The 26,146-nt window shown below is 31.0% G+C and overlaps 2 protein-coding genes across 4 annotated transcripts; both read right to left on the bottom strand.

Moving 5' to 3' along the window:
• Positions 1–4,076: 4,076 nt before the first annotated feature.
• LOC130890770 (uncharacterized) lies at positions 4,077–21,406 on the bottom strand. 3 transcript variants are annotated; one of them, XM_057795077.1, is made up of 20 exons: positions 21,021–21,406; positions 20,309–20,513; positions 19,709–20,005; positions 19,230–19,640; positions 19,060–19,166; positions 18,673–18,985; positions 17,918–18,218; positions 17,619–17,857; positions 16,745–16,997; positions 15,398–15,622; positions 13,503–13,633; positions 13,335–13,440; positions 13,186–13,280; positions 11,996–12,408; positions 11,084–11,320; positions 5,953–6,182; positions 5,649–5,895; positions 5,363–5,582; positions 4,632–4,800; positions 4,077–4,563 (listed from the first exon to the last, which is right to left on the bottom strand). In XM_057795077.1, exons 2-20 carry the CDS (start codon positions 20,447–20,449, stop codon positions 4,169–4,171), a joined length of 4,530 nt encoding a protein of 1,509 aa, XP_057651060.1. In that variant the 5' UTR covers positions 20,450–20,513; positions 21,021–21,406; the 3' UTR covers positions 4,077–4,168. The 3 variants fall into 3 exon arrangements, with proteins under 3 accessions (XP_057651060.1, XP_057651061.1, XP_057651062.1); XM_057795078.1 differs by lacking the exon at positions 20,309–20,513 and having other exon boundaries at positions 21,021–21,387; XM_057795079.1 differs by lacking the exons at positions 19,709–20,005; positions 20,309–20,513 and having other exon boundaries at positions 21,021–21,387.
• A 2,014-nt stretch (positions 21,407–23,420) lies between these two features.
• On the bottom strand, positions 23,421–25,789 carry LOC130903458 (charged multivesicular body protein 1b). Its single transcript, XM_057815562.1, has 3 exons — positions 25,482–25,789; positions 24,808–25,273; positions 23,421–23,972 (listed from the first exon to the last, which is right to left on the bottom strand). Exons 1-3 carry the CDS (start codon positions 25,513–25,515, stop codon positions 23,849–23,851), a joined length of 624 nt encoding a protein of 207 aa, XP_057671545.1. The 5' UTR covers positions 25,516–25,789; the 3' UTR covers positions 23,421–23,848.
• Positions 25,790–26,146: the final 357 nt, after the last annotated feature.

A 26,146-nucleotide genomic window follows, 5' to 3' on the forward strand; every position in this document is an offset into this window, starting at 1 on the left:
TCACCCGATCTTAACCCTATTGATTTATTGTGGGACAAATTGGACAGGGAAGTCAGAAAGCAGTGTATGAAATGGAACCGAATAGACGACGATTATTTATCGAAATGAATAATGAATAAAGATGGTAACAATTACAATGTAGTTTTATTAGCACTTTTGACCGGTAGTGTATATCTAAAATAAGGAGATTAGCAAATATTCAAATTATAAACAGTCAAAAAGTCACTTCATTAAAAAAAAAATGATCTGTATATTCCTCATCTCATATATTTACGGGTATTCCTGGAGACATTGCGGCTGAAATAAACGAATAATGGCGTATGAAATATCCTTAATCGATTGATTTCAGACGAGGCGGGAAAAAGGATATCATCCAATAAAGTGCTTACAGAAGCCGGTGAAATAAGGGCAAGAGTGTGATCTATCTATCATCAAAGTTAATGACATAATCAAAAATTGAGAGCGTTGCCCACTCGTTAGCTGCAAAAGGTAGATTCGACATGGCGCCTTTTAAAAAGTCTTATAAAGAGATGCGTAAACTAAAATATACGACAGGCAGTTAATTTTTATATTTCCAGGGTAATGTCTATGGTTTTTTTTTATAAATAAGGTGGTGTTTAATGATATATCTTTAAAAATCTATCAGACATACGTTAAAGTCTGAAATATAAATTTATTTCATGTAGTACGAGGATAATTTCAATACCTGATCTAACAAAGTTAATAATTTTTTTGTTGTCTAGGGTATTAATACTGATTAAAACCAATGAAGATTCGTTATTTGACATTATTTTTCAGTCTAATTTTACTTGTTTATCGATTTGTTCTAGTGAAATTTTGAAAACAAGGAATGGGGCCATTCGCAGAAAGTGTTATGTCAGCCTTAAATAGGGATTATTGTCTAACAGCTTTTCACAGCAATAAAGACAAAATTGTCAGTTGGAAATAACAATAATTCCTACAGTGATGAATTTTAGTGGAAACCTTGAGTTTACCATTCAAAATAAGCTTCCAGAAAACCCTATTCCATTAGGAACTTATTATTACACATAGGACCGACGGAAAATGTTTTTATTTATATTAATAAATCCTAGGAATATTCTTTATTGAACATTTTTTGTATTTGAGTTGTATTTCTATTTTTTAAACTAATTTTCATCAAAATAGATTTAAAATCATGATGATTTATCGATACAAACATATAAAATTTCTAAAAAGTTGAAATATAAAAGAATTGGATGTAATAAGAGATAATTATCTATTAAAATGAATCTATTAATAAATAAAAAAGGCATTTTTATATCTTCAACAAACGAAAATATCTATTGAAATTCGTTATCCAGCGTTATATGAAATGTATTCTGTATGTATAGAAAAAATATATTCTCTTACCTGATTATTAACACAAAAAACAATGAAATCCATAAATTCAACACTTAACATCACTAAACACTACTAATTGAATTAACTTAGGTTATTATGATGATTACAATGATTTTACTCTTCAAACAAAAATGGCGTTTTGATCTTAATCGGTAACGTAGGGAACATCAATGATCTGTATATCTACTGTCAAAAGAACAAACCAATGGGATTATTGATTTTTTATTGATTTTTATCCGTAGGCAAAATGGTTACTTTACTATTTATCTAATGGTAATTGTTAGTAAAATTATTTGAACCGAAAAAAAGAATAACACAGTTATATGTACAAGGGAAAGGAGAATTAAAAGCGAAAGATGAAATTTTATATTATTTTTAATATAATATGAAATTGTTGTGTTACTAAGCAAGTATCGTTAATTCTTATATACGGGGTGCTGCTAAATTCATGCAACAAAATACATATATGAGAAAAATAAGAAAACCAATTTTCTGTTATACATAAAATAGTTTTTCAATCATGGGGATATCAGTCATGGGAGAATTTTTAAAATTGCAAATTTTTTTATACTATAATAAGTTTTCGAATGACTTTGCATCAATTTTCAAATCTGTAATAAATATAAAAAAAAAATTATAACAAAATTCATTTTTAGTTTTGGAATGAATTTTTTTCATAAAAACCAGCCTAACTTATACCTATCGATTTTTTACTTGACCTTGAGTTGATTTTTAAACTCGTATACGGGGGGTATTCATAATTTAGTATAACGCAGTGGGAGTTTGATGAAATTTTTTTTACCTTCTTTTTCAAATTATACAAGATTTGAATTAATGGAATAGTATAAACATCCATTTAACCGCAACAAAAAGTTGGAAAAATTACTATATTCATATTCATATTTTATTATTGACAGCTACCACCTGTCATTTTTAAAAAATGGCACCGGCAATCAAGCTGTGCCATCTGGGTTGTAAAATTTGCTATAATTCTGAAAATTGTTTATTTTTTTTGGGAATCAGGGCAGCTCTCACTATCTGCTGCTCACTAACTCAAAACAATAAATGGAATACAAACTATTCGTTGGTAGATTCAACATCAGATCCTTTTAGCGAACACACTATTTACACTACCACTACACTATCTATTACACTGTCTGACGCGCGTTTTAATAACCTTCAAGAACTGAAGGTGAACTAAACCTAATAACTTGACTTACCTGTTTAGTACTGAATTTTATCACCAATAAAACTTGTTGGGTTGGAATCAATTTTCACGGGAGAAGTTTTATTGCTAAGTCAAGTTATTAAGTTTTAGTTTGAACCCTTCGACGTCATTAGGCTTGTTCAAGTGGTTTAAACCGCGTAAGTGTGAGTACTAGACACTGACAGATGACGTGATCTGCAGTTTGATCCTCCTCCATGCACCAACGTCACACCGGATAGTTAGTGATGCCCATGGTGTGAAGATGGCGTCTTAGATGACCGTTTCCGGTTAAAAATCCAGTCATTTATCGGATTTTGCGCCTATTTAGTTGAAGCAGACGCACAAGATCCATCTATGTGTGCCTTTACTGGTCTTATGTCAGGTGTCTTTATCCATCTCTGCCGAGCCCGCCTTGCAACCAGACCATTGAGAAACGGTTCCATCAGTCTGATGAGCGAGTCCGCCTCGTTGTTGCCTTTTTTCCCGAGTGATCGGGCACTCAAAGCAGCTGGATCTTGTAGCCATTACACACCAGTCTTGTATAATTTTCTTCCACTCCAGCTCTAGCCTAGAACACACCTTTTCGATCATTATGGTTTGTATGGAAGCTTTGCTATCTGAGCAGATTGAGTTACTGTGTTCCTGTGGCGTCGATTGAATATCACAGCGAATACCTAGGCTGGAAAGAAGGTAGTGTGTTCAACAAGCGAAAGATTCGCTTATTTTGTGTCCTCCACAGAAGCTATCCCTCTTTGAGCCGTGTGTCATTAATTGCTTAAATTTCACCGAAAAAAAAATTGTTTAATAATTTTACTCTTCCCAATATAATAGAATTATAACACACTTCTGTAATAGTAAAATAATACGTTAAACCACAGAAGTGTTAAATATATTAAATACTAACCTTGAAATATCTAGTTAAAAAAATAGAATTGTTTACTGGTTATAGAATCAATTTAATTAATGACTTTAGAAACAATATTTTCCCCAATTTTTACATAGGGTATGAAATTGTGATGTTACACTAGCATAACTAAGTTAGAATTTCGGAAACTGGTTCTTTGAGCCTTCTATACATCGAATATCCGGCTCGAAGGACCAAAAAGTGTGATTTTGATTGTTGGTTTAGTATAGATAGTAGACTTTAGTACCTTCAAATTCAAATATGACGAAAAATGAAATATTTTTTGAGCAGCACTTACTCCATTCTCAACTTTATCCCCAAATATAGGTGTCAGTGTATATTTAGAGGGAGTTTTGTCTCAATAAATATATCTTCTGTATGTTTTTTCTATATATTTTGTTTTACTTTACTGGACACAAGTCCTACCACTTCACTAATATTACCTGATAAACGTTTCATCACTAAACCATCGTCTTCAGAGACTGAATTTGAACAGAACTGAGGTTTGGATGTGAATTTAATATAAAGGAATGGTATGATTGCATATTATGTTCAGTTCGATAATAGAAAATAATTGACGGATCACAGTCCTTCTGTATATTTTTTAAATCAGAAATTACATAACTGCGAACACTTAACGTTAATATATTAAAAAATAAAAATAAGTCTCACATTCACAAGTCCTGTTCATCGTTCCGGTGTTTTTTTAAAAGCGGCCCTTCGAGGGTTTTATGTTTAATTATCCTTTTAGCTTTTAAAATGGATAAAGTATCTTTATTAGTTTGTCGGGGGAATTCACTAATGTCCGGTTTGGGAGGGTTTAATACGGGTTGGGTCACGAAATCACTACAGTCAGTATCGGTAATTGTGGAAGGTTTTATCGGAGAGTTTGTTTCTTCCATTTTGATATCGTTTTCACTTGATACTGTATCCGATAAGGTATCCTTGGAAGAATTGAAGGTGATCATTGAATCACTTCTTTGATTATCGAAATATTCATCTTCTTCTTCTTCTCCCATCATTTCTTCGTCTTCTTCTTCGTCTTCAAGGTCTCTTTTTACGATTTCACCTAAGACAACAATAAAATTTAAAAAAAAAAAAACAGAATTTTTGATGTGAAATAGGAAGATTACTTACCGTTGTAAGTTGGGAAGGTTATATATGGTACAAGCCTCAGATCTTTACCATATTTCTTCATTAAACTTTTTATTAAATTAGCTATATCTTCTCGTTTTCTTGTCACTACTATTTCTTCGAACCAATTTTGGATTTCTTTAATAGGTATGTGGAAATCTTTAATTGGATCCTTAAAAAATCAATAAATAAGTGGTATTTTATTAGTTTCAGATAAAAGAAAAACAATAAACTGATAGTTTTTTATACAAAATGTTCTAGAGTTTATTTCTAGAATAATTTTATATTTAAAGGAATTGAATTTGACTATTTCGATTTATTTAATAATCAATTTTATAACTAAATACCTCAAAAAGTAATAGAATAGGGTATAATGATGTTATACTGGATCATAACGCCCTAATTTTGAGCATCTAATTCCTCTTAATATCAATATCTTAAGTTATTAATGATATTAATTAACTTTCTGATCCACTCACTATTTTTTTTTTCATTAGTTTATTCATTAATTAAAAACTTGGTTAACGTAAGAAATAAAAAATGAATAAGTGATCACTTATAGATAGTTACCAACCAAATAGAATCAATCCTCACACATGATTGTAATCCGAACATAAATGTATAAGAATATTGCAGCAACACTATATAATAACACTAGTATGGTCCTTCGAGCCTTCTTCATACCCGACTCGAAGTACCAGACAATAGAATCGAGGGGTTTTAATAATTATTACCTTTAAAAATTGTTCTACATATTGTAGTAAATACAATCCGCAATCAGTGAAATTGTTTTGTTGGGGTACTTTCGGACTGGCACCTTTAATAACGTCTTTATTAAAATTTTTATCCGAGCCCATTTTAGATTTATATTCGCAAGTTAAATAATCTCTTAGTGTAGCTACAACGCGACATCTGGAAGATCCAGCTAATGAATCGAAGATTAGAATACACGGTCTGAAAAATAGAATACAGTTAATTATATAGTGTGTTTGATAAAAAAAAAGAAAACGTTCAACTTACTGTTTGATTTGTGGTCTGGTTTCTTTTGGTAATTTAGGTGTAGGGGTACTAGAAGGGCTACTGACTGAAATACCAGCGGGTTGTCCTATGGGAATCTCTTCGGAACCATCGGATTCCATTTCGCTGTCATCTCCTTCGGCTTCGTCTTTATCACTGAGTTCTGGGTCGTCGCAGGATATTGGTTTAGATAGTTTTTCTTGTTTTATGGATATAGCGAGGTTGCCAACGTTTACTGTATCGGTTTTTTCTGTCAATAGAAAGTAATTAATAATCGAATCGAAATTATAACATATCCCTAACTCACTTTTCTTCTTGGAATTAACTTCCAAGTTATACGGTTTGTCGTCCCACGTATGAGGACCGTCCATACCGGGAAAACAGATTATAGCAAGGAACCAATGAGCGTTTTCGTTTATAGGGACGATGATAAAGTCCTTTTCGAATATATTCACATTTTTCGTCCATTTTTTAACGCGAGCATGTCTCTTTTGGGCCGGTGTTAAAGTCGGATCTAATTCGCTAGGTTGAGATTTTCTGAAATTAGAAAAATATTCGAAACTTATAAACTACGAGACTAACAAATTTGGTAGTACAGCAACTAAGGATATGTGAGAGGAGAAGGATTAGGAAAATTCATGGACGAGTAAAAATTGAAAATAATGAGGATACAGGACTTATGAACCAGAAAATATTTCCAGGAAGGCCAAAAGAGTTCAATCTGAGCGGCTACTATTCTAAATAGTTTTGACTTGTATATAAACTAGATATGATACTTTGTCCATAGTTAATCTTTATCTAAGGGAGAATGGTGAAGAAACAATTTTAAAAATAAATATTTACCCTCCAAAACTACTCTATGATATGAAATATCTTGATATCTCATAATCACCCACAAAATATCGATCCCATTTGGCAGTTATTTGAAAAAATAAGTGTGCGACAAATAAAAAAATAGTGACAACCTTCACATACCCTCCAAAACTACCCTTTTTTCATATGTGTTGAGGTAGGTGCTGACTTTAAATTAATTATTCTTTTGTATCTACAAAATTCTGACCCTTCCTGTATAAAGATAATTTTTGAATTATAATTGTTTTCTATTCGTAATCTGCAGAGACAATCTGTATAATGAAATTATTTTTATTCAAGCTAAGATTATTTTATTACATAAAATAAATAGAACAACCTGTATAATACAAATTACATTCCGTTTTATACAAAAAGTACCTAATTAATTTACAAAATTCTGACCGACCCTGTATTTGCATGAAAATTGTTTTCTATTCATAATCTGCAAAGGCAATCTGTATAATGAAATTATTGTTATTCAAACTAAGATTATTTTATCAAAATAAATAGGACAGCCTGTATAATACAACTTGAAAAAAATTATGAACATCAACTTATAACTTTAGTAATAGAATATTCAAATAAACAAAGTAACGTAACAACCCTCACATACCCTCAAACCAACCCTCCATATTGAATGCAGTAAATGGTGAATTCAAATTTTGATGATTCATTCCTTAAAAAGGTCGTGTTTCCCTTTTTATAAAAAATACCCTAATTAATGTAGAAAAATTTGACCCGCCTTGTATAAAGTAAATTTTCGAATTAAAATTTTTCATTATATGATGTGCAGAGACAATTTGTATGAAGAATTTATTTTATTATGAAAAATAAATAAGACAACCTGTATAATACAACTTAAAATTAAAAAAATAAACCTATCGATCGTTTCCTGTAATTTATTACTTATAACTGTGTTGCGTAATAAATTAACGTACAAATTTTAGAAAATCCGTAATAACTCGGTTGATTTATAGCACCGTCAACATTGTCTCACTCACAAAGCTTACAGACAGAAAACCTACTTCTCATCTAATAAATTTATATAATTTCCCATTGGATAAACTAAAGCAGCGGCGCTGCCAAGCCAAACAGAAAATCCCCAACACAACAACTTTCGTTTTACGAATGAGAATGCGGATGCAACATTGGCGCTGTTGCCGGAATGTAAAATAAATAAGAAATTTTGGGATATTTCATGAATAATGTCGTGCTATATAGAATGTCTTACATAACACATTTCCAATCGGAATGTACATATTTTGATGGTAAAAAATAAAATCGCCAGATAAGTGAAAATTAATGAATTATACGTGTGGTATGATTATGATGTATGAAATAAATAAAAAGTTGCAAGAATTATTTTGTGATAAATTAGTTATCTTTAAGCTGTTGAAAATGTAATTGAAATTTGCATCCTTAAAAAATATACATACAGTGAAACATTTTAGACAAAATATTCTCATTACGACAATAACGATGTGATATAGTTAAAACAGGTGTCACTTTGACATTTTCTGGTAACAGAGACGTGCATAACAACACATTCCTTCAAATTTATTTATTTGGCTAATAAATTTAATTACTTTTTAGAAAAATGAAATATAAATATTTTTTTTTGGTAGAACCAGAATTTTTTTGATGAATTTTTACTTTTATTATTAAAATAAAGCTTTTAAATTTGTATTGTGAAAATTACAAACTTTTCTTCTCATTTTCCAGCTTTTTAGAGCACCTGGTATATCGATATTATTTATCAATAATTAATAAAAACCTGCTTATATTAAAAGCAAGATATAATCATCACCTCTCTTTAAAAATTTGAGCACGCCCACGACTTTGCATATAAAATAAACATGAAATATTAAAAAATATATTATAATAATAATGAGACATTCGGTATAGTTGTTTATATTTCGTGACGACGGCGGGAAGCGTATTCGACAAACAACTATGGCGACGTTGCCGGTTCATCTGAAAATACGGTACTCTGGATAAAATAAGAATTTGATAGAGCGATTACATTATTTTTCGCGACGTTGCCATGTTATGACTGATTTCGGTAATTCGACGATTTATGAGAAATTAGTTTCCGTAATAAATGCCTACTTCCCATTGGATCAAATTCCCATCGGATAAAAATTGTGAATTAGGACAAATAATTTTTTCATAAATTGATATGTCGATGTACATATTTTTTGCGTTGAAAATTGTTTTTTTTTGCACACAAAAAAGTTATAGATGCAAAAATTAAGCATCCTTAAATTTTTTGTTCGCTCAGCATTGAATTAGTTTCCGATATGTCAAAACTAAAAATATGTAATTTTCTAGTTGTTGTCAAAAATTAGTTCACATTCTTTCTGCTTGTTTAAACCATCGTGTTAATACTTTTCCATAATTTTTCGCATTTTTTGACAAATGATATTCTAACTAATCTTTTTCAGGAATCTTTTTTAATCTATTTTTAAATTTAGGGTCCTGATTTCCTAGTCTTTTTACAACTAATTGGAAACTCGTTTTCTAGAATAAATTTTCGTTAAACTGATTTTAAACAGTCTTATACTCAGTTTCCACTAACCGAATCGTGCCGTTTTCAAATTTCCATTTTGAATATTTTTATTGGACTATAATTGCATAGAATCAAAAAGAAATTATTTTCTAAAATTTTTTTAAAATAGATTATAATTTTTTAGTACTAACTCAATCATTACTTTTTTACATGATATTGACTTTTTGTACAACTCGTATAAACAAAATAATTAAAATTAAAATTTGTTTAAATATTTATATTTGTTAGAAGACATTCTGTATAGTACTTATTTTGTCTTTTACGCAATAAACTTTCCATCAGATAAACAGGTGCCGCGGTGTTGCCATATTAATTAGATATATTTTACTATCAAAGTTCTTATTTACAATTATAAAATAGAGGCGGAGTTGCCAGATATTATTTAGAAATCATTGTGAATATATTTACATTTCAATCGCGACGTTTAAATTTCTAATAAAAATATGTTATTAGCTAATTATAAATGCAATCAAATGTTGACATCGAAATATACGAGGGTTATGATAAATATAAAGCATCAAATTAATTATTTTGATATTTTTGGATCTTTTAAAAAGTAAATAGTTTAATAAGTTTTATTATTCCTATTTATGATATATTGGTGTATACGAGGGTCTTTTTAAAATTGTATTCATGCATTTGTTACAAGGTTACATTTAAAGTAATACGAGGGTGTTGCTATAAATTGACAAATCTAATGTAAAATATTTTCAAAGAATCGATGGAAAACTATGATTATTATGTTTTGGAATATAAGACTTAATCAAATAATTCATAAAAAGGTATTTTTATTTATTTACTTTATGTAACTTAGGTTTCGCTTCTTAGTGACGTTTATTTTGAAATTTTTGAAAAATTACGCACAAAACTGAACAATGTTTTTTAATTATACAATTTAACTACTAAAAGTTCAAGAATTAACGCGGCAAAACAATTTATAAGCATAAAATATTGATAAAAATGATTATTTTTTATAGTATTTTAAGGCTGAAATGTTCCATTAATTTATTTTCGTGTGGTATGAATTTAATAAAATTCCGCGATCGGTCATATTTTAGTGCTACCCCCGTACCACTCTATTCTCTACAAAATTACGTCACTCTGTAGATAAAATCCAGGTCCGCATTCGTGGAATCCATTCAACAAGTACGTCACGAAAAGTGAACGACCTTCGCTTAGATTAGCAAATCAATAAATAAAGCACCGTTGCCACACCTTTAGGAAAAAAAACCATTATTTAAGGGTCGACGGTAAATTGTCGCGTAAACGATGTTGCCAGACTTCGAATAAGTATATAGATTTTAGGAATATATAAACGTTCGTTGGGTTGTTATACAGTATGTCCCATATTTTTTAATTATAATTTAAAACCGAAAAAAAAAATTTTTTTTGGATTACGTGATTCTATGTTTATATGAAAATTATTGTATTTCCAAATATACGAGGTGTTATGTAAAAGTACAATTTATTATTATTCTGATTAAAACGTATATAAATGACGGGATTAATTGTTGGATTTTTTTTATTTCTGTTGAATGTGTGGGAGAAGTTTTCCAGCCGAATTATGTCGAATCTCTCACATTTTTTCAATTGAAAATTCATGTAAATAAAAAAAAATAAACTAAACTAAAATCAAGTTATAAAGGCGGTTCGTATAAACACTTACACACAGTGATTTGGACATAAATTAGACCAGAAGAAGCTGAGAATAACATTTATTTGATTAGTAACGCCCTCTAAGTTAAGTTTAGCCGTTTACCTCCATCCAAGGGTAAAATACATAAAAATAATTTGTTATAAAACGAAATATTTTCATTTATACAAGGTGAATCAGTATTACATCACATTAGTTTTTCCGACAACCATAATCAAGATGAACTATCTAATATAAGGTTTCCCTTCAATTCTTGAAGTAAAATTTATCAATTTAGGGGTTGATTTCGATATTAAAAAACATCTTAGCTGTTTACTATACTCATTTATTAACAAAATGATAAATAAAAATTAAATGACATACCTAGACGCTTTGACAGGTTTGGTGGTTAATCTTCTATAAAAGAAAGTCGAAAAAACGTGTATCTTCTCCTTCTGTTCGGGAGGTAGATTATCTACGAGGTAGGTGAGGTAGAAATCGATGATAACATCGTTGAGAAACTGATCTTGACCGAGGCAAATGTAATCTTCGGTGTTTATTGTAATCCGGTAACGACCTTCAGGTGGATAAATCATCAGTTGTTTGATTTTGGTGAAGTTTCTGGAACAAAACAAAGTAATAATGGTTGAAAAGTCTATATTGAGAATTAACTAACACGGAAGTGATCAAACAATGCTGACAAATTTTGCCTTTTAGGTTATGTTTGTGAAATCACTAAGTTTGCTGTAAAACGTTTCAAAATATGCAAAAAAAGCTTTGAAAATGTGGAAAAAACACTTTTAAACATTTTAAAATATGTAAAAACACTTTTAAACGTTTTAAAGTAAAGTAAAAATGCCTTTTAAAATGCAAAAACAGGCTTTCATCATTTAAAAATATGAAAAAAAAGGTTCTTAGAATGTTTTAACATTTGATAAAAAAAGGCTCTTCAACGTTTTGAATAACGAAAAAAAGTTTTCAACATTTAAAATATGAGAAAAGGCTATCGAATGTTTTAAATCATAAAAAAACTTTTGAAATATGAGACAAAGGTTTTTAAAATATGGAAAAAGGCTTTTAAATGTTTTAAAATATGAAAAAAGGCTTTTAAATATTTCAGAATATAAAAAAAGGCTTTAAAAATGTGAAAAAAACACTTTTAAAAGTTTTAAAATATATATATATAAAAAAATGTATGAAAAAAATTGCTTTTAAAATGTGAAAAAAGGCTTATAAACGTTTTAAAATATGAAAAAAAGGCTTTTGAACATTTGAAAATATGAAAAGTGTACTTACAGATATCCTGGCGTAGGTTTCACTAGATCCTTTGGACAAGTCTTAATTAAAATATCATTCGCTTCCTTGATGTTCAATTCCTCCAATATATTCACAGGAAAACTGTAAATTAGCTCAAAAGTTTCCTTTTGTTCCTCTAGATTATCATCAGGTAATAGAGTGATACGGCGTTGCGCTTCTTCTTCCAAGGTTAAAGGATCCAAATAATACTCGCTGTCCGACGTCATGTCCAGTTCCATTCGTACTTTTGCTGCCAACGAGGTATTGATATAGTAGAATATAACAGGCAGGGAACTGTTGAAACTAGCCAGCACTTTTACCACATCTAAATTGTTGAGAGTTATGGTGCAAACGCCTTTTTCTTTGTTTGGATGAGGGACTTTCATCGTCACACCGAGGCTGTCTATAACAATCTACAACAAAACGTTAATTTTTACCAATATTAGAGATATAATGCTTAAACAGATAAACTGACAATTCACCTAAAACTGATAATACCAAAGAACTGAAGTCCAACGAGAGCAACTAATAATGAATCCCCTCGAGGAGTCATTGGTAAAAGGGCACAAGTTCGCCTACGTGGGTATAAGAGGGAGGGACTGTGCAAAAGAAGGCTCATTTCTATGAGCTTAATAAAAGGTGAAAGCCATCGGGCTCAGGGGAGAATGGTGCCTGAACAGGTGTCACAAACAATGCTTGGCGAAATTCCAAGGGCACTACAAAAGCAGGATTTTTAACAAATCCTTCCCTTTCCCTCGAAGGCCCTGAAAAAACCTACTACCCCCAAAGCATTGGTTTCTACTGATGAAGGTGCTTTTGATCTGGCCCAGCTCAAACACCACAACATCAGTGGTGCAGAGAAAACAAAGAATCCACCCAGGGGACTAGATGTAGGCAAAGAACTCCTGGTTCTACGCCCATTGTACATCAAGTTGGTGTCATAAGCCCTAAAACTGCACCTGCAGTAGGGCCCAGCGAAATTGAAGGTTCAATCCGAAACACCTGCTTTTCAAAGGACATATACCCTGGGTAATTTTAAGTGGGACTTATCATGTTTTATAGCCCTTGTCTCCAACTATCCTATGTCCTATGAACTAATACTGAAAAAACAGAAGATAAGACAAAAACATTGAAATAACATTAAATAAAAACAATTAAAATTGAAAAATTGGTTAGGTTAGTTTACATACCTCATCTGAAGGAGTACATCGGTAAGTACCAATTCTTACTGTCCTACATTTCAGTTTTGTACTCAAGTCTTTTTCATCTAATGATTTTGTGGATGCTGCGAATAAAAAATACTCAGTATATTGATTTAAATAAATAATATATTACTTACTATTAGAACTGGAAGAACAGTGCCTCTGAATATCGATTGTTGAAGGTTCTTTTGATATAGGACTTATCGTTACCGAACTGCCAAGTTTTTGCAATAAATTTTCACTCTGAAAACAAATTTTTAATGTAAGGCGAATAAGACAAAACTATGGTATGAACAATTACTTACAAATTTGGGTTTTTCTTCCTCCTCCTCTTCCTCGTCAGAACTGATAACATGAACGCTTTCTTCCACATTTTTGGGAGGTCTTCCTGATTTTTTCTTTTGAGGGGAACCAGCAGCCACTTTTGTAGCTGGACCTAGGAGAAATGTGTATGAAATTTATTTAAAATGGTATAAGAAGATAAGTTTGAGTCAAAATCCCCCGATCTGCCAATTATTTTGGCATAATGACGTTTTCAATATAATCTATTTAAATAATCCATCTTAACTAAGTTATTATCTTTTGTACTTATAATCGAAAGTGATAAATTGATTGTATTAACTAATTTTTACATTCTGCTACTCAAGTATTTTGCTTTAAAAAAATTTCTATTACTAATTTAATTTTTGATAGAGCACACGTCTAAAGGTCTATGTAGATGCCCAATTAACAAAATATTTAATGATCGATCTTATCCTCACTTCGAATTTATAAATATTTCAGTTTTACTGAATGACACTATTATTTTAAACTGAATTTATCGATCAACCCCTGTACAAACGGAATTAAAATTTCAACTAATAACCTTAAATACCGGCAATACTGTTATCACATTAATAAGTCCACATTTTTTTTCGTAAGCAGTCTATTAGTATCGTGTATACACATTAACATAACCTCAATTCAAATTCCGAAAAATAATCTTTTCCCAATTAAATTGTTACCTTTTTTTTGAGACAATAAATTTAACTTGATAAACATTACACATTTACAAACGATATTTATAATAATTTCTGAAATATAAACAGACGTATTATCGTAATGGAAAAAGGACTGGAAGATCGAGAAACACGTGACGTTGTAGACACATTGGAAAGGTAAATAGCAATCCAGTGCGGTGGTACGGAGCTGGCAAACGGGATTTAAATTTTAATTTCGCGTATTAACTCGTTGACTGCCGAGGTAATTTTCAAAATGTTATTCAATCGCATTAAATCATTAAAAAAATAATCTTAATACATTGTTATCACTGAAAACGTAGTTTTCATTTTTTAGCAGAATTTTGTAAAAAAAATCCTTTCGGGGTAGTTAATTGCAAATTATTTCGTAGTTGGAAGTCATGTGTTAATTTTCTTTAAAATACGTAATTGAGGGAATATAAATAATTGTAAGCAACAAAATATGTCAATATGTCTCAAAAAAAAATAAAAAAATACAGATTTAAGGAGCTAAAATAATTGTATGGTGATTATAAACACCATTTTTCAATATTATCAAGCAAAACAAACGCCATTTTTTGACCCAGAGCCTTTCTGAGGTGTACAATGCTCCTGTAAGAGTTTCTGAATAAGAAAGAAACTGAAAGGATAAGGACTTTAATGTTACTTTTCCTGAGTAGACCCTTTCCAAAAGGTCATTTAGAACCTCCTCACTGTCTTCTTAACTGATGAAATTATGCTTCCACGAGTACTGATTCTATTGATAGAAATGTGAAACTCCAGTTCATACAGCCTCACAATTGCAAGTATACTCTTGAGACAACAAACTTGTTTAAGTAAAGGAGGCACGATAAACTTAAACTTAAAAGCAACTAGACACGTGAAAAATCAAACAATCCTACACAAAAGTATCGGACATGTTCTCATATTTTTGCTGGATTTGATTTATGGTCAACTGTTTCATTGCAGATATGTAGGGGTTAAGATATCTGTTTTCTTTCAATCTTATTGTCTGGTTCATTTATATTGGGAGTGAATTATTTAATGAAGTTTTTGATGAAAAGTTTTTTTCCTCAAGACAAAAGCAAAGCCGGTGGATATTACATCACATATTGGATAATAAGCCTTCTATAACAGAACCTTCAAAATAACTAGAATAAAAATAAAAAAACATACGAAAAGATAATAGTAGTAAGACTTACTTGTATTTATTTTAGGTTGCTGATTCTGTTGCTGTTGTTGTAGGGCTTGATGTTTCTGTTGTTGAGCCAAAGCAACGGCTGCTAGATTCCTTTTCGGTGTTTCGGAATTTCCCTTCATATTTGCTGGTATAGCTTTAACATTATCTGGCAATTTTCTAGAACATCTTATGCATCTATTGAAATCTTCCGAGAGGTATCCGCAGGCGCCGCACAAGGCTAACATTCCTAATTCATTTTCATTATATTAATAAATCATATAACACAGATACTAATATAAAAACTATTCAATTATTCAAAATTAATAAGATGCTTTTATTATAATAACTTATATGATGTTGAAGACTCCGGGATAAATAAATTTACAGTAACGTCAATCTAAGAGAAAAAATGGGAAAGGGCTAGATACCACCTTAAAATAGAATTGCACCTCTCGTAGTTCTAAATGAGGTAATAAAACATTCAAATTGAACAACCCATTGAATAAATAAGAAACAGTTAAATTAAGGATCGCAAACCCAAAGGATCTATTGTGTCCCTTATTTTTGCTACTTTCAGAAAATTTAGAATGTGGAATGGCACTAGCTGTCAGAGATGTTCATCTTCTACTTCATACGTAATATTATGGGGTTCCATAGCCTCTAGCACTACTAGATAATGTGGATAGAAGCTTCGTCCTCTACATAACAGAACCTACACGTTATGCTAACTTCAAAATTGGTTGAGGTACACTGAGGTACTTTACATGTATTACAAAAAAAATAGGAAAAGTTTCAAGATGATTCTGTAAAGATATAAACACTTCCCCTGTTGCAACTAGACTTTATAGTCCCACTTTTTGCAACACTATCTGTTTTAGAGTTCAATACCACTTCATAGTGTCCAGGTACCCATCTGAAGCTTACTTTAGTGTCACAAACCCAGTAGAGTGTCTCGTGAGAACTCATAACTACTTTTGTATGAGTTGTTTTTGATACTTGAGTTTTTAAAGCTTCCTGGGTGTCAGTGTAGCGTTTCTGATTCACCACTTTCACTTAACAGTAATTTTGGATTATTTTTATTTGATATATGAATTTTATTAGGTAGAAGAAATTGTCTACTACCAAAACATACACACACAAATAATCTGACGTATTATTTCAAAGTAGTTGATCAGGAATTGGAATATTCACAAAAATTTAAAACTGATCACAAAACGAGCACAAAAATTATCTACTTATAATTTCTTTATTGGCATTTTAATTAATTAATAGTGTAATTTCTTTTTTTTTTCAAAAATTGCATGCATTCAACTCAAAACATTTGAATTAATTAATATAAAAATTAACTATTCTGCAATGTTTTACATACCAGCTAAAAATTTTGGAATTTCCTTGACGGGTTCAGGAGATGGTGATTTCTGTGGCACTTCTGCAGTTCTGGTTTGTTGTACAGGTGCTTGGACAGGAGTTGGTGTTGGTATAGTTTTTGGAGTTTGCATTTTTGACATTTGTTGTAAATGCGGTTGAGTTAGAGGATTAGTTAAGGGAGCAGAATTGTTTGTTGGTGAAGTAGGCGGATGTTCTTGCAAAGGAGGAGGAGGAGGAGGAGGTGTTTCTTCTTCCTGCAACATTGAATATAACAATTTTGACCATCTATTAGATATATAGTTACTGAATTTGAATTAACTGCAATAACTAAGTTTCAATTTCTGAAACTGTTGGTTGTATTCATACTGAGCATACCAGTGGTGGATATACCGGCAGGCTGAGTAGGCTGTAACCTAGGGCGGCAGATTTTCAAGGGGCGGAAAATTTTGTTTAAAAGGAGAAGAGCAGTTTTGAAATTTTTAAAGAAATGAAAGTAATTTTGAATAAGCTTGAAAATAATCGAGGTTCTTACATGAAACACTTTTCCGATTATAGAGTAAAATTTAAATAATAGTGACATAGGGTATCGAATTTCAGAAGTCAGTAGAGGTGGCAATATATGAAATCTATAGGTAAATCCGCCACTGGAACACACTGCACGAAAACTGCTTCTTCTCAAGTTTTCCATAGAACCTTAGTTCATAATCAAACTCAAAGAACCACAAGAAAAAGTTTTGCTGTAGTAGTAAACAGTATGATCAGTACAATTTAACATAGACAAGAAACTAGAAAGAAAAAACTGTATTAAAAAACTAAGTATAATTTGTAGTTGCAAATTTTGAAACAAATCTGATACATAAATGAATTTTACTTACCTTGAATCCTAAGTTAGCAACGTTTCCAACTGTAACTATATAATTAATACCATTGGAATTTGTTTCAATAACTTGTATGCGTGTATCAGCTTGAAATGGTACATTCACTTGTTCTAAAATTTCTTGAATTGTACACGGTTCTTTAGGTAAAGTAAAAGTTATCAAACGCTGTTCGCCATTCTCTAATAAAACAAGCATTCTGATCGAATCCGGAAAATCGTCACCGATAGGAGTACTTTCTGAAAAAAACATCAAAACAAATATAAAAATATACAAACAGAATAATAATATTTATTTACCTATAATTTTTTGAATTTGACTAGAAGGTATATACGCTGGTAACCGTCTTTGTTGTGATGGTTTCTGATTCAATTTTGGCGGTTGGATTATATAATTCGCATGAGAAGAATTATTCCTCTGTTGTTGCTGAGCCTGAAGCTGAGCTTGTTGGTTTCTTTGCTGTTGAAGTTGGTTTTGTTGTTGTTGAAATTGATTTTGCTGTTGAAGTTGCTGCTGCTGTTGAAGCTGGTTTTGTTGTTGTATATGTTGATTATTTTGGGACTGTTGCTGCTGCATCATCGTCATTTGAGGAGGTGGTCCCTGTACCGATAAAGAATTTAGTAATGACAGAAAATATGGATTGATATAGCAGAACTGTACATAGGATGTTTAAAAAGTTTGAATTAATCAAAAGCCAGTACAGAAATTAGAGTTCTCAGAGCTGTGGAACTTGAGACAAGAGAGAAAACAACTGCAATAGTGGAGTATAAGAAACCATAGTATAATGTTATTATTTATAAACAAATAGTTAAGATAGAAATTGAATTAGATAAGTTTTTTCAGTCTACAAACTATCAATTTCCACTGGCATCATGGATTTTCATTTTAAATTTATTGGAAAGAAAGGGAGCGGAAGGATTAGAAGAAATCCATAATATTGCAGTTTCCAGTTATATATAGAAATAATTCACAAAGGAAAAATTAATTTCAATTAAAATTCAGTAATTTATTGATATTTATACAAGCAGTATATGACATATATTATAATTTTAACCTGTGTTTGAAATTGTTGAGTTTGCTGCTTATTCATCTGTTGTTGCTGACTCAACATAGAGAAATGTTCTTGGTTATTAGGCTGCTGATTGGCTAGAGGTGCTCTAGGTCTTGTTAATCGAGGAACATTTTTCACAGGTAGCCTAGGTACTCGTGGAACTGGGTTCCTACCCTTTTTAGCAATAGGGTTTAGCTGAGGTCTAATATTGGAAGAGCCCAACGGATTATTAGGTTGCATCAGCATGTTTTGCTGTGGCTGTTGAATAGAAGGGGATCCTTGAATTTGGTTTGTTTGTTGTTGTTGAACATTTTGTCTAAAACCGAAATAAATAACATTTTAAATAATGTATACAGAAAATATTTTATTGAAATTACTATTATATCTTACTTTTGAGGATTGTTTCTAGCTTTTTGATCCGCCAACATTTTTTTGTATGAAGCCATGGTTACCACCATACCATCAGGTAAAGACACCGTCTCTTGGTCATCTGCAGTCTACTCAACATCAAATATATTCATTAAAAAAATAACTTACAACATATATTTTAGAATTCTTACCACTTCGTTTTCATTTGCTGCTTGGTTAGTAAATTTAGAAGGTTGTGCAGACTGCTGTACTTGATGTTGTTGCACAATTCCTTGCATTCTTGTATTAACCAAACCCGCACCTCTCACCAAATTCGGCCTATGCTGTAATGTCTGACTCGGCATCCGCAAATGTTGGCGTTGATTTGGATCAGTTTGCCTCACAACAGTTTGTAGTTGAGGTCTAAACTGAGTTTGTCCTGTTCTAGTAAGTGTCGGTGGCCTGATATTTTGCTGTTGAGGCCTGAGCTGAGTCTGAGGTGAATGTCCTTGAGGTGAAGATTGTTTAGTAATACCGATTTGTTGTCTTATTTGGGGAATGGAGGGAGATAGTTGCCTGACTTGTTGATTAGGAGTTTGAGGACGTTGCATACCTTTCTGTTTCTGTAAACAAATATAAATTATTAAACACAGAGACTAAATTATAAATGTAATGAGTTAAAAATAAATACCTGAGTGGATTCTAACAAAATTTGTTGGTTAGGTCCTGTCTTCATAACAGAACCTCTAACCACTGTGGGGTGTGCCAATTGATGATTTAATACTATAGGTTGTGGAGGAAGCTGTACTGGTTTTTCTATAACTATTCCTTCAGATACACTATCACCTACAAAGAATATTTGTTGTCCTTCTGTAGTCCTCAACGTACCATCCTTAAGAAGGGCGTACTGAGGAGCTTGAATCTGAATTGGTTGTTGGATGATGGGTTGGTGTATGATTTGGGTTTGCAGTACTTGATCTTGCGTTATCTGAATAGTACAATATTCCTTAATTGCGGTAAGTTTTTAGTGTGAATCAAATAAAAGATTTAAAATTGAGGATACATCTATGCATAATACAAGCAGCTAAACCTATATAAATGGGTGTTCGAAGATGATATTCCAATCATTCTTTTTCAAAAATTTGGGATGAAGTAATTTAGCTTCCTTTATTACTGTCTACTAGTGCCCAAGAATCACACAATAAGTGCTAGTGCTACTGTTCTGTTGCAGTTGTTATGTTCTACTGGATTTTATTCAAGCATATACTTTGACATAAACGACAATGCTTACCTGTTGATTTGGAAACTGTACTTGAGTAGTATCGGGAGTTATTACATATTGTACTGTCTGGTCCTCTACATTAGTAAAGAACTGTTGTTCAGGATTTTTACCGCCTTCATTCAATATTTCATAATATTGAGGTTGAGCCATAATATTGAAGGACCAAATTGTTTAAAATATCAAAGTCATGGTGTTGGTAATATAACCAACTTCCCTAATAAAAAATTTATTTTAATCATTCATTATTTATATTTCATGCATTGTTATTCTTTTTCTTAAGGATAACAGGAATCGGGGATACTAAAAATCTACAAAACACTTTACTAGAAAATTTTGCTGACTATAGATACTTTTTAATATGGCAATGATTTAATTCCAATCTCTACCATAGTTATGTGAGGTTAGATCATTAATTGCTTCGAACTATCAAATGCATTATTGAATAGAAAACTTTTTCTATTTGATTTCAAAGTAGATTCAGCCTAGAAGAACAGCAAATAATATATTTTCATTAATTGGACGATATAATTGGCAATCACCTGGGCTCCTACTCAATTGATTACGTTGTAATAAATTAGATCATAGTCATTAGTACCTTTTCGAACCGATTATAAGTGTTATTAAATAATAAATCTATAATTATTAGATTTTCGTAAAACTCAGATAACAGAAATATGAGCAATGAGTTGATAGGTTTCACTAAGTAGATGAACAAACTTACTTGAATATTTTCTGCTATTTAAGAGACCTGCGGTAGCAAACTATTGTCTTGATTATTCACTTTGTTAAACAAAATTTCAATTTTTTAAGCCGATGATCGGATAACGATGGGAATAGATCATCACGGGAAAATCTAACAGGACACACATCGACAAACGGCAAAATGGCGTGATGACTTGACTTGCGGCTTACAATAGAAGAACAATTTGATTCATTTTTTTTCTCTCTCTTGTTGATAGTATTACTGAAATTACTTATGAGATCAATTTGGGAATAATTCTTTGTCAAAATTCATTAAACATTCAATATATTAATGAAAAATATAATTCCCCCAACTTCTGTGTCCAGAATGTCTCCATTGTTGCCAAGCCTTCTCATTACATTTTCACATGCCATTACCAAAAAGCGCGAATTTTAAAGGGATTTGGATTCACCAATACCGAATACCGTTACGATCACATGATATATTTCATTGAGTGCATTGGTTCAAATTAGTTTACATGTATCTATAGCAACCGGTATAAATCTTATTCTATTGGTTTAGCATATTTCGATTACAATAACCAAAAGTCGACCTAAAATAGAAGTGTATCTTTTTTTTATATATCCTGACAACGTAGTAGAAAGAGTGAACAGATAATGATTAGTTGATATAATCCAAGTATTCAAATGGAATCTGCCTGATGTTTTACTCCGAAGCGTTTTTAAAGAGAGCTCGGAGCAATTGATTTTCAATATTTTGTTCAACTATGCAGAATAAAAACACTTGTTTATACCAAATTATAATTATTATATTTCTTAAAAAATAAACTGAATAGTTATTGGCATTTTTGGTATTTTCAAGAGGTAGTTAAAATTAACGTCGAGCTTAATCTATTGTCAAACGAACGGATCGGATTGTACTGGAATGTTGTTCGAAGTTAAAGCTAGGTTTTAATAAGTTTGAGTTTGCATTACTAGATGGCATTATTCGGATAAATTAATTATTATACTCATATAATGAATCAACCATAGGCGTATCTCTAGAATAAAAATTTAATAATTACCACAATTAAAAATATTTTTTTAATTGTTACTTTTTGTAGATTTCATTTTACTGACTTTTGATAACTAATTTTGATTATGAGAAAAATTAATTGCCAGAAATTCGCTAAGAAACTGATTTCCGGAAGCCGTGATTTTCTTACAAGATGTGCAGCAACGTCACGTTGTGTTATGTTTTTGGAAAGTAGTGATAGGTCATTATTTTGGTATATAATATGAATAGTATTTTTCAATGTTTAATAGTATTCATGTTTTCTAAATTCATAAACTATTATTAAAAAGAAAAAAATAAAACAATTGGTGATGTTTTTATTGTTTAATCTCCACTATTCCTTTTCCTGCCTCCTTTTGGGCTGCTGTGTCATCCGGTATTATATAACTATTTTATCTATGTTCTTTACGTGTAATGGTCGTTTTTTCAAAATTTTATGTGTGTAAATTTAAACGTCTCTCCAGAAAGATCTTGGCATACTGTACATCACAGAAGAAATCCAAAAGCATAGCAGCTAATGTCATTAACGACAAGCATTAATAGAACCATAGATGAAACGCTAGGCTTGGAAAAGAAAACAAGCAAGAAAGGATGGTTCTATGAGGACTGTAAAAAGAAACTGGAGGATAGGAAACTAGTATACTAGAAACTGACTATACAGAAACCAAGAGAAATTACTCAGAAATCCGAAAGAACACTAAAAAGATACCAGAGTAAAAAAAAAGAATATACATGCGCAATTAACTACAAAAAATTGAAAAGAAGGGATTAAGAAATTTTTACCAAAAGACCAAACAGTTAATTACTAGGTACCTTATATCAATGACAACGAAGGAAAGCTTTTAATAGATCCATATGAGAAAAATTCAATACTTTGGAGGAGTATTGAATGGAAAAAAAGATATAGGAGAGGAAATAGAAAATGGGTATCTCAAAGAACCAAGTGGTAAAGAAATCTTTGAACAGATAAAAAATTTAAAAGCCATAAGAGTGCAGGATAAAATGGGATTCCAGCAGAAGTTATCAAATACTGTGGAGAATTGGAATATTTTCAAACTGAACACACTGTTTACACTACCACTACACCAACACTTACAGTTACACTATCTAACACACGTTTCAATAACAAACTTATCGTCCTCAGAGACTGAAGGTAAACCGTTTACTTTGTGCGTTAGTCCTCTAGATGTTTTGCCACTTTTTTTGAACCAAAAAGCAGTATATGATCCAAAATACTTACCTTATTTGGCCACTCAGTACTTATGTAATTCTAAATCACTTTGTATTAGTTTGAATAGTATAAAAAATTAATTAGACGTACTCCAGAAATTGATATTCATCTTTAATTTAGAAAAACGAAGTGAAGCAAATAAAATATATATTTTTAATCGAATATAAATACAAATTTATAATAATTGTAAACATATCATTATTTTTGTCGTGATTCTCTGGTATGGGATATTTTACAATAGAGTAGCAGCCATATTGATTTTTTGCCTGTACCTATACCAGACCATCTCGCAGAGTAAATTTGAAAATAATAAACAGATAAAAAATGTAAACAAAATAATAGAGACTGAAGTAAATAAACCATTTATTATATTTATAGCGAGTGTAGTCAATTGATTATATGATCCCTTTTTACTTTTTTCACATTATACACTTGCAAAAATATTTACTGATCTCTAGTAAAACGGCCTAATTTTATTCAAGCTGTTATGAATAGAACCATTTCACAATATTAAAGTAGATAATTATATTTTATTGTCCATCACTGATCCCTTTCGAGATTTCTATTCTGCTTGTCTGAGTCTGGCAAGTCGTTGACTCAATTCGTCTTGTTCTTGGGACATCTGTGAAGCCGTTCCTACAGTCGAACCTTGAGGATTTTCTGGTAATTCCATATTTAGTTCCAACCTTAAACAAGAGTATAAATGAGAAAATACTAGAAACCAACAGTGGGTATACAAGGTATTATCCCTTCAAGGTGATGAGCGAAATTGGGTTTCCATTTTTCTTTTTCTAGATTTAAAATGAAATTTTGTAAATTGGATGCAATTGTTAAGGCCTAGCCACCATTACATTTATTTACAATACTCATGTTACATTACTCATTACTTTATTTATTATCAATATCAAATCTTTTTTTCAAGATTTGGTTCTGTTAAATAAGAAGAAAACTTAAACTACTTTTTTATTTAGAAATATTTCTTAATATTAATGGTTTCTTTTAGAACCACACAGTTTCCAAGGTTTGTCTCTGAAACTAGTATTTTTTTATCCCTGATTATTAAATTTTAGTACATTCACTAGCTTTAGTTTGGGTAAGTATTCTCAGGTATTGATCCTTAAGATTCTGTAAGATATATGGTTCACTACTCCCAATTGTTAATATCCTCCTCAAGTAACTTCCAAGCAGGAGGCCATTCAAAAAGCAATAAGAATGATCAAATTACAAATAAGAAAGTTGCTCATGGTACATATAAATGAACTAGGCAAAGAAAAAACTAATCTGGGTGTTAACACACAAAGGAAAAAGAGAACCAAGAATTTGGAGAGAAAGGGGGCTAACACCCAAAACCGGTCCGAATTTACTATCACCTCTAGGTATTATCTAGATTAGATATTAATATACATAAATCTGGTATGTATATATATATATATATATATATATATATATATATATATATATATATATATATATATATATATATATATATATATATAAATTTGGGCAACTTGAGATACATACCCTGCTTCATCAGCGACTTGTTGCATAAGAGAATCTACATCATTCTGTGGTACAAGAGTGGTTGTTGTTTGTCCCATTGTATTTTCCAGTACATCGGTTTGTACTCCAAGATCTTCAAATTGTTGTTCAAATTTATCCATAACTTGTGAGATTTTTTCTAAATTCATACTTTTCATGGCTACATCCATGGCTTTAACAACACCCGCCATTGAATTCGTAACTTTTCTAGTTGTAACTGCAGATTGTATTTTACTAGCAACGGCATCTACTCTAGCAGACATCCTTAAATAATTGAGAGATTGGTTTTTTTGCCGAATTGCATTTTCTGCGTGAATCCTAGCTACTTCCATATTGCCTTTTTGGATTGCCTGTTTGGTTTTGGCTTTTTCTTGCTTTTCTTCTTTTTCACATTTTTTTGAATTCCTTTCTAGTTCTTTCACTGCGAATTTAAGATTGAAAAGATGCTCTGGTACATGTTAAGGAAATATAGAACAATCAACTATAAATACCTATTCATTACATTAGGGACAACTTAAGTACTTTATAAATAATTAAAGTAATCAAGAACTATTTACATTATAGTTAATATGAATATTTACATCTTTATTTTCTTTAAAAAAAACCTTTTGACACAACTATAAAAATAAATAAAAACAAATGTTTAAAAAGGATACTTTCCATAGCACTAGATGACATTTCGTTACCCATTATCGTAATATATCTATATAGATTCTAAAGAGTATTGTATTCTAATTTTGTTTTTGTTTTTTGTCACCTGTAGTTAGTAATTTTGGTGCTTAGAATACTACGTTGTATGGGATTTAATCTGTGACTTAATTATAATTATGAATACTGAATACTAATAAAAAACTTATGATCAACAATTCACTGTTTCTTAAAACTGAAAATGATATCACTGACATAAAAAGATGAATCATAAACTACGTTTAATAAATTGATCTACACTGACATAAGTTCATCTGAATAATTCACATTTATTGGTTAGTTCAATTCGTGCCTTGATATCATTGGTACTGTTAACTTTAAGTTTAAATGGGGGTTTGACTTGAGGTTTATTAGTTTACCAAAAGTATTGTTTATTTCATCTACTCCCATAAAGTACGTTCTTTTATATGAAATTGAATGATATAACCTGCGTCGCCATCTACTAATAAAGCTTTAAACTACTTCTACAGTTACAGTGAATTTAGGCAGGTAGATAACTTCATATCTTAAACAGACAATGGTAGTTAAAAATTTTAATAGCATATGACAGTAAAGTAGGAGAAATATGAAATTCTGAACGTATAGAATATTTATAAATTCGTTATTCATTATT

The sequence above is a fragment of the Diorhabda carinulata genome, chromosome 2 (assembly GCF_026250575.1).
Source record: "Diorhabda carinulata isolate Delta chromosome 2, icDioCari1.1, whole genome shotgun sequence".
In the NCBI taxonomy this organism is placed as follows: domain Eukaryota; kingdom Metazoa; phylum Arthropoda; class Insecta; order Coleoptera; family Chrysomelidae; genus Diorhabda; species Diorhabda carinulata.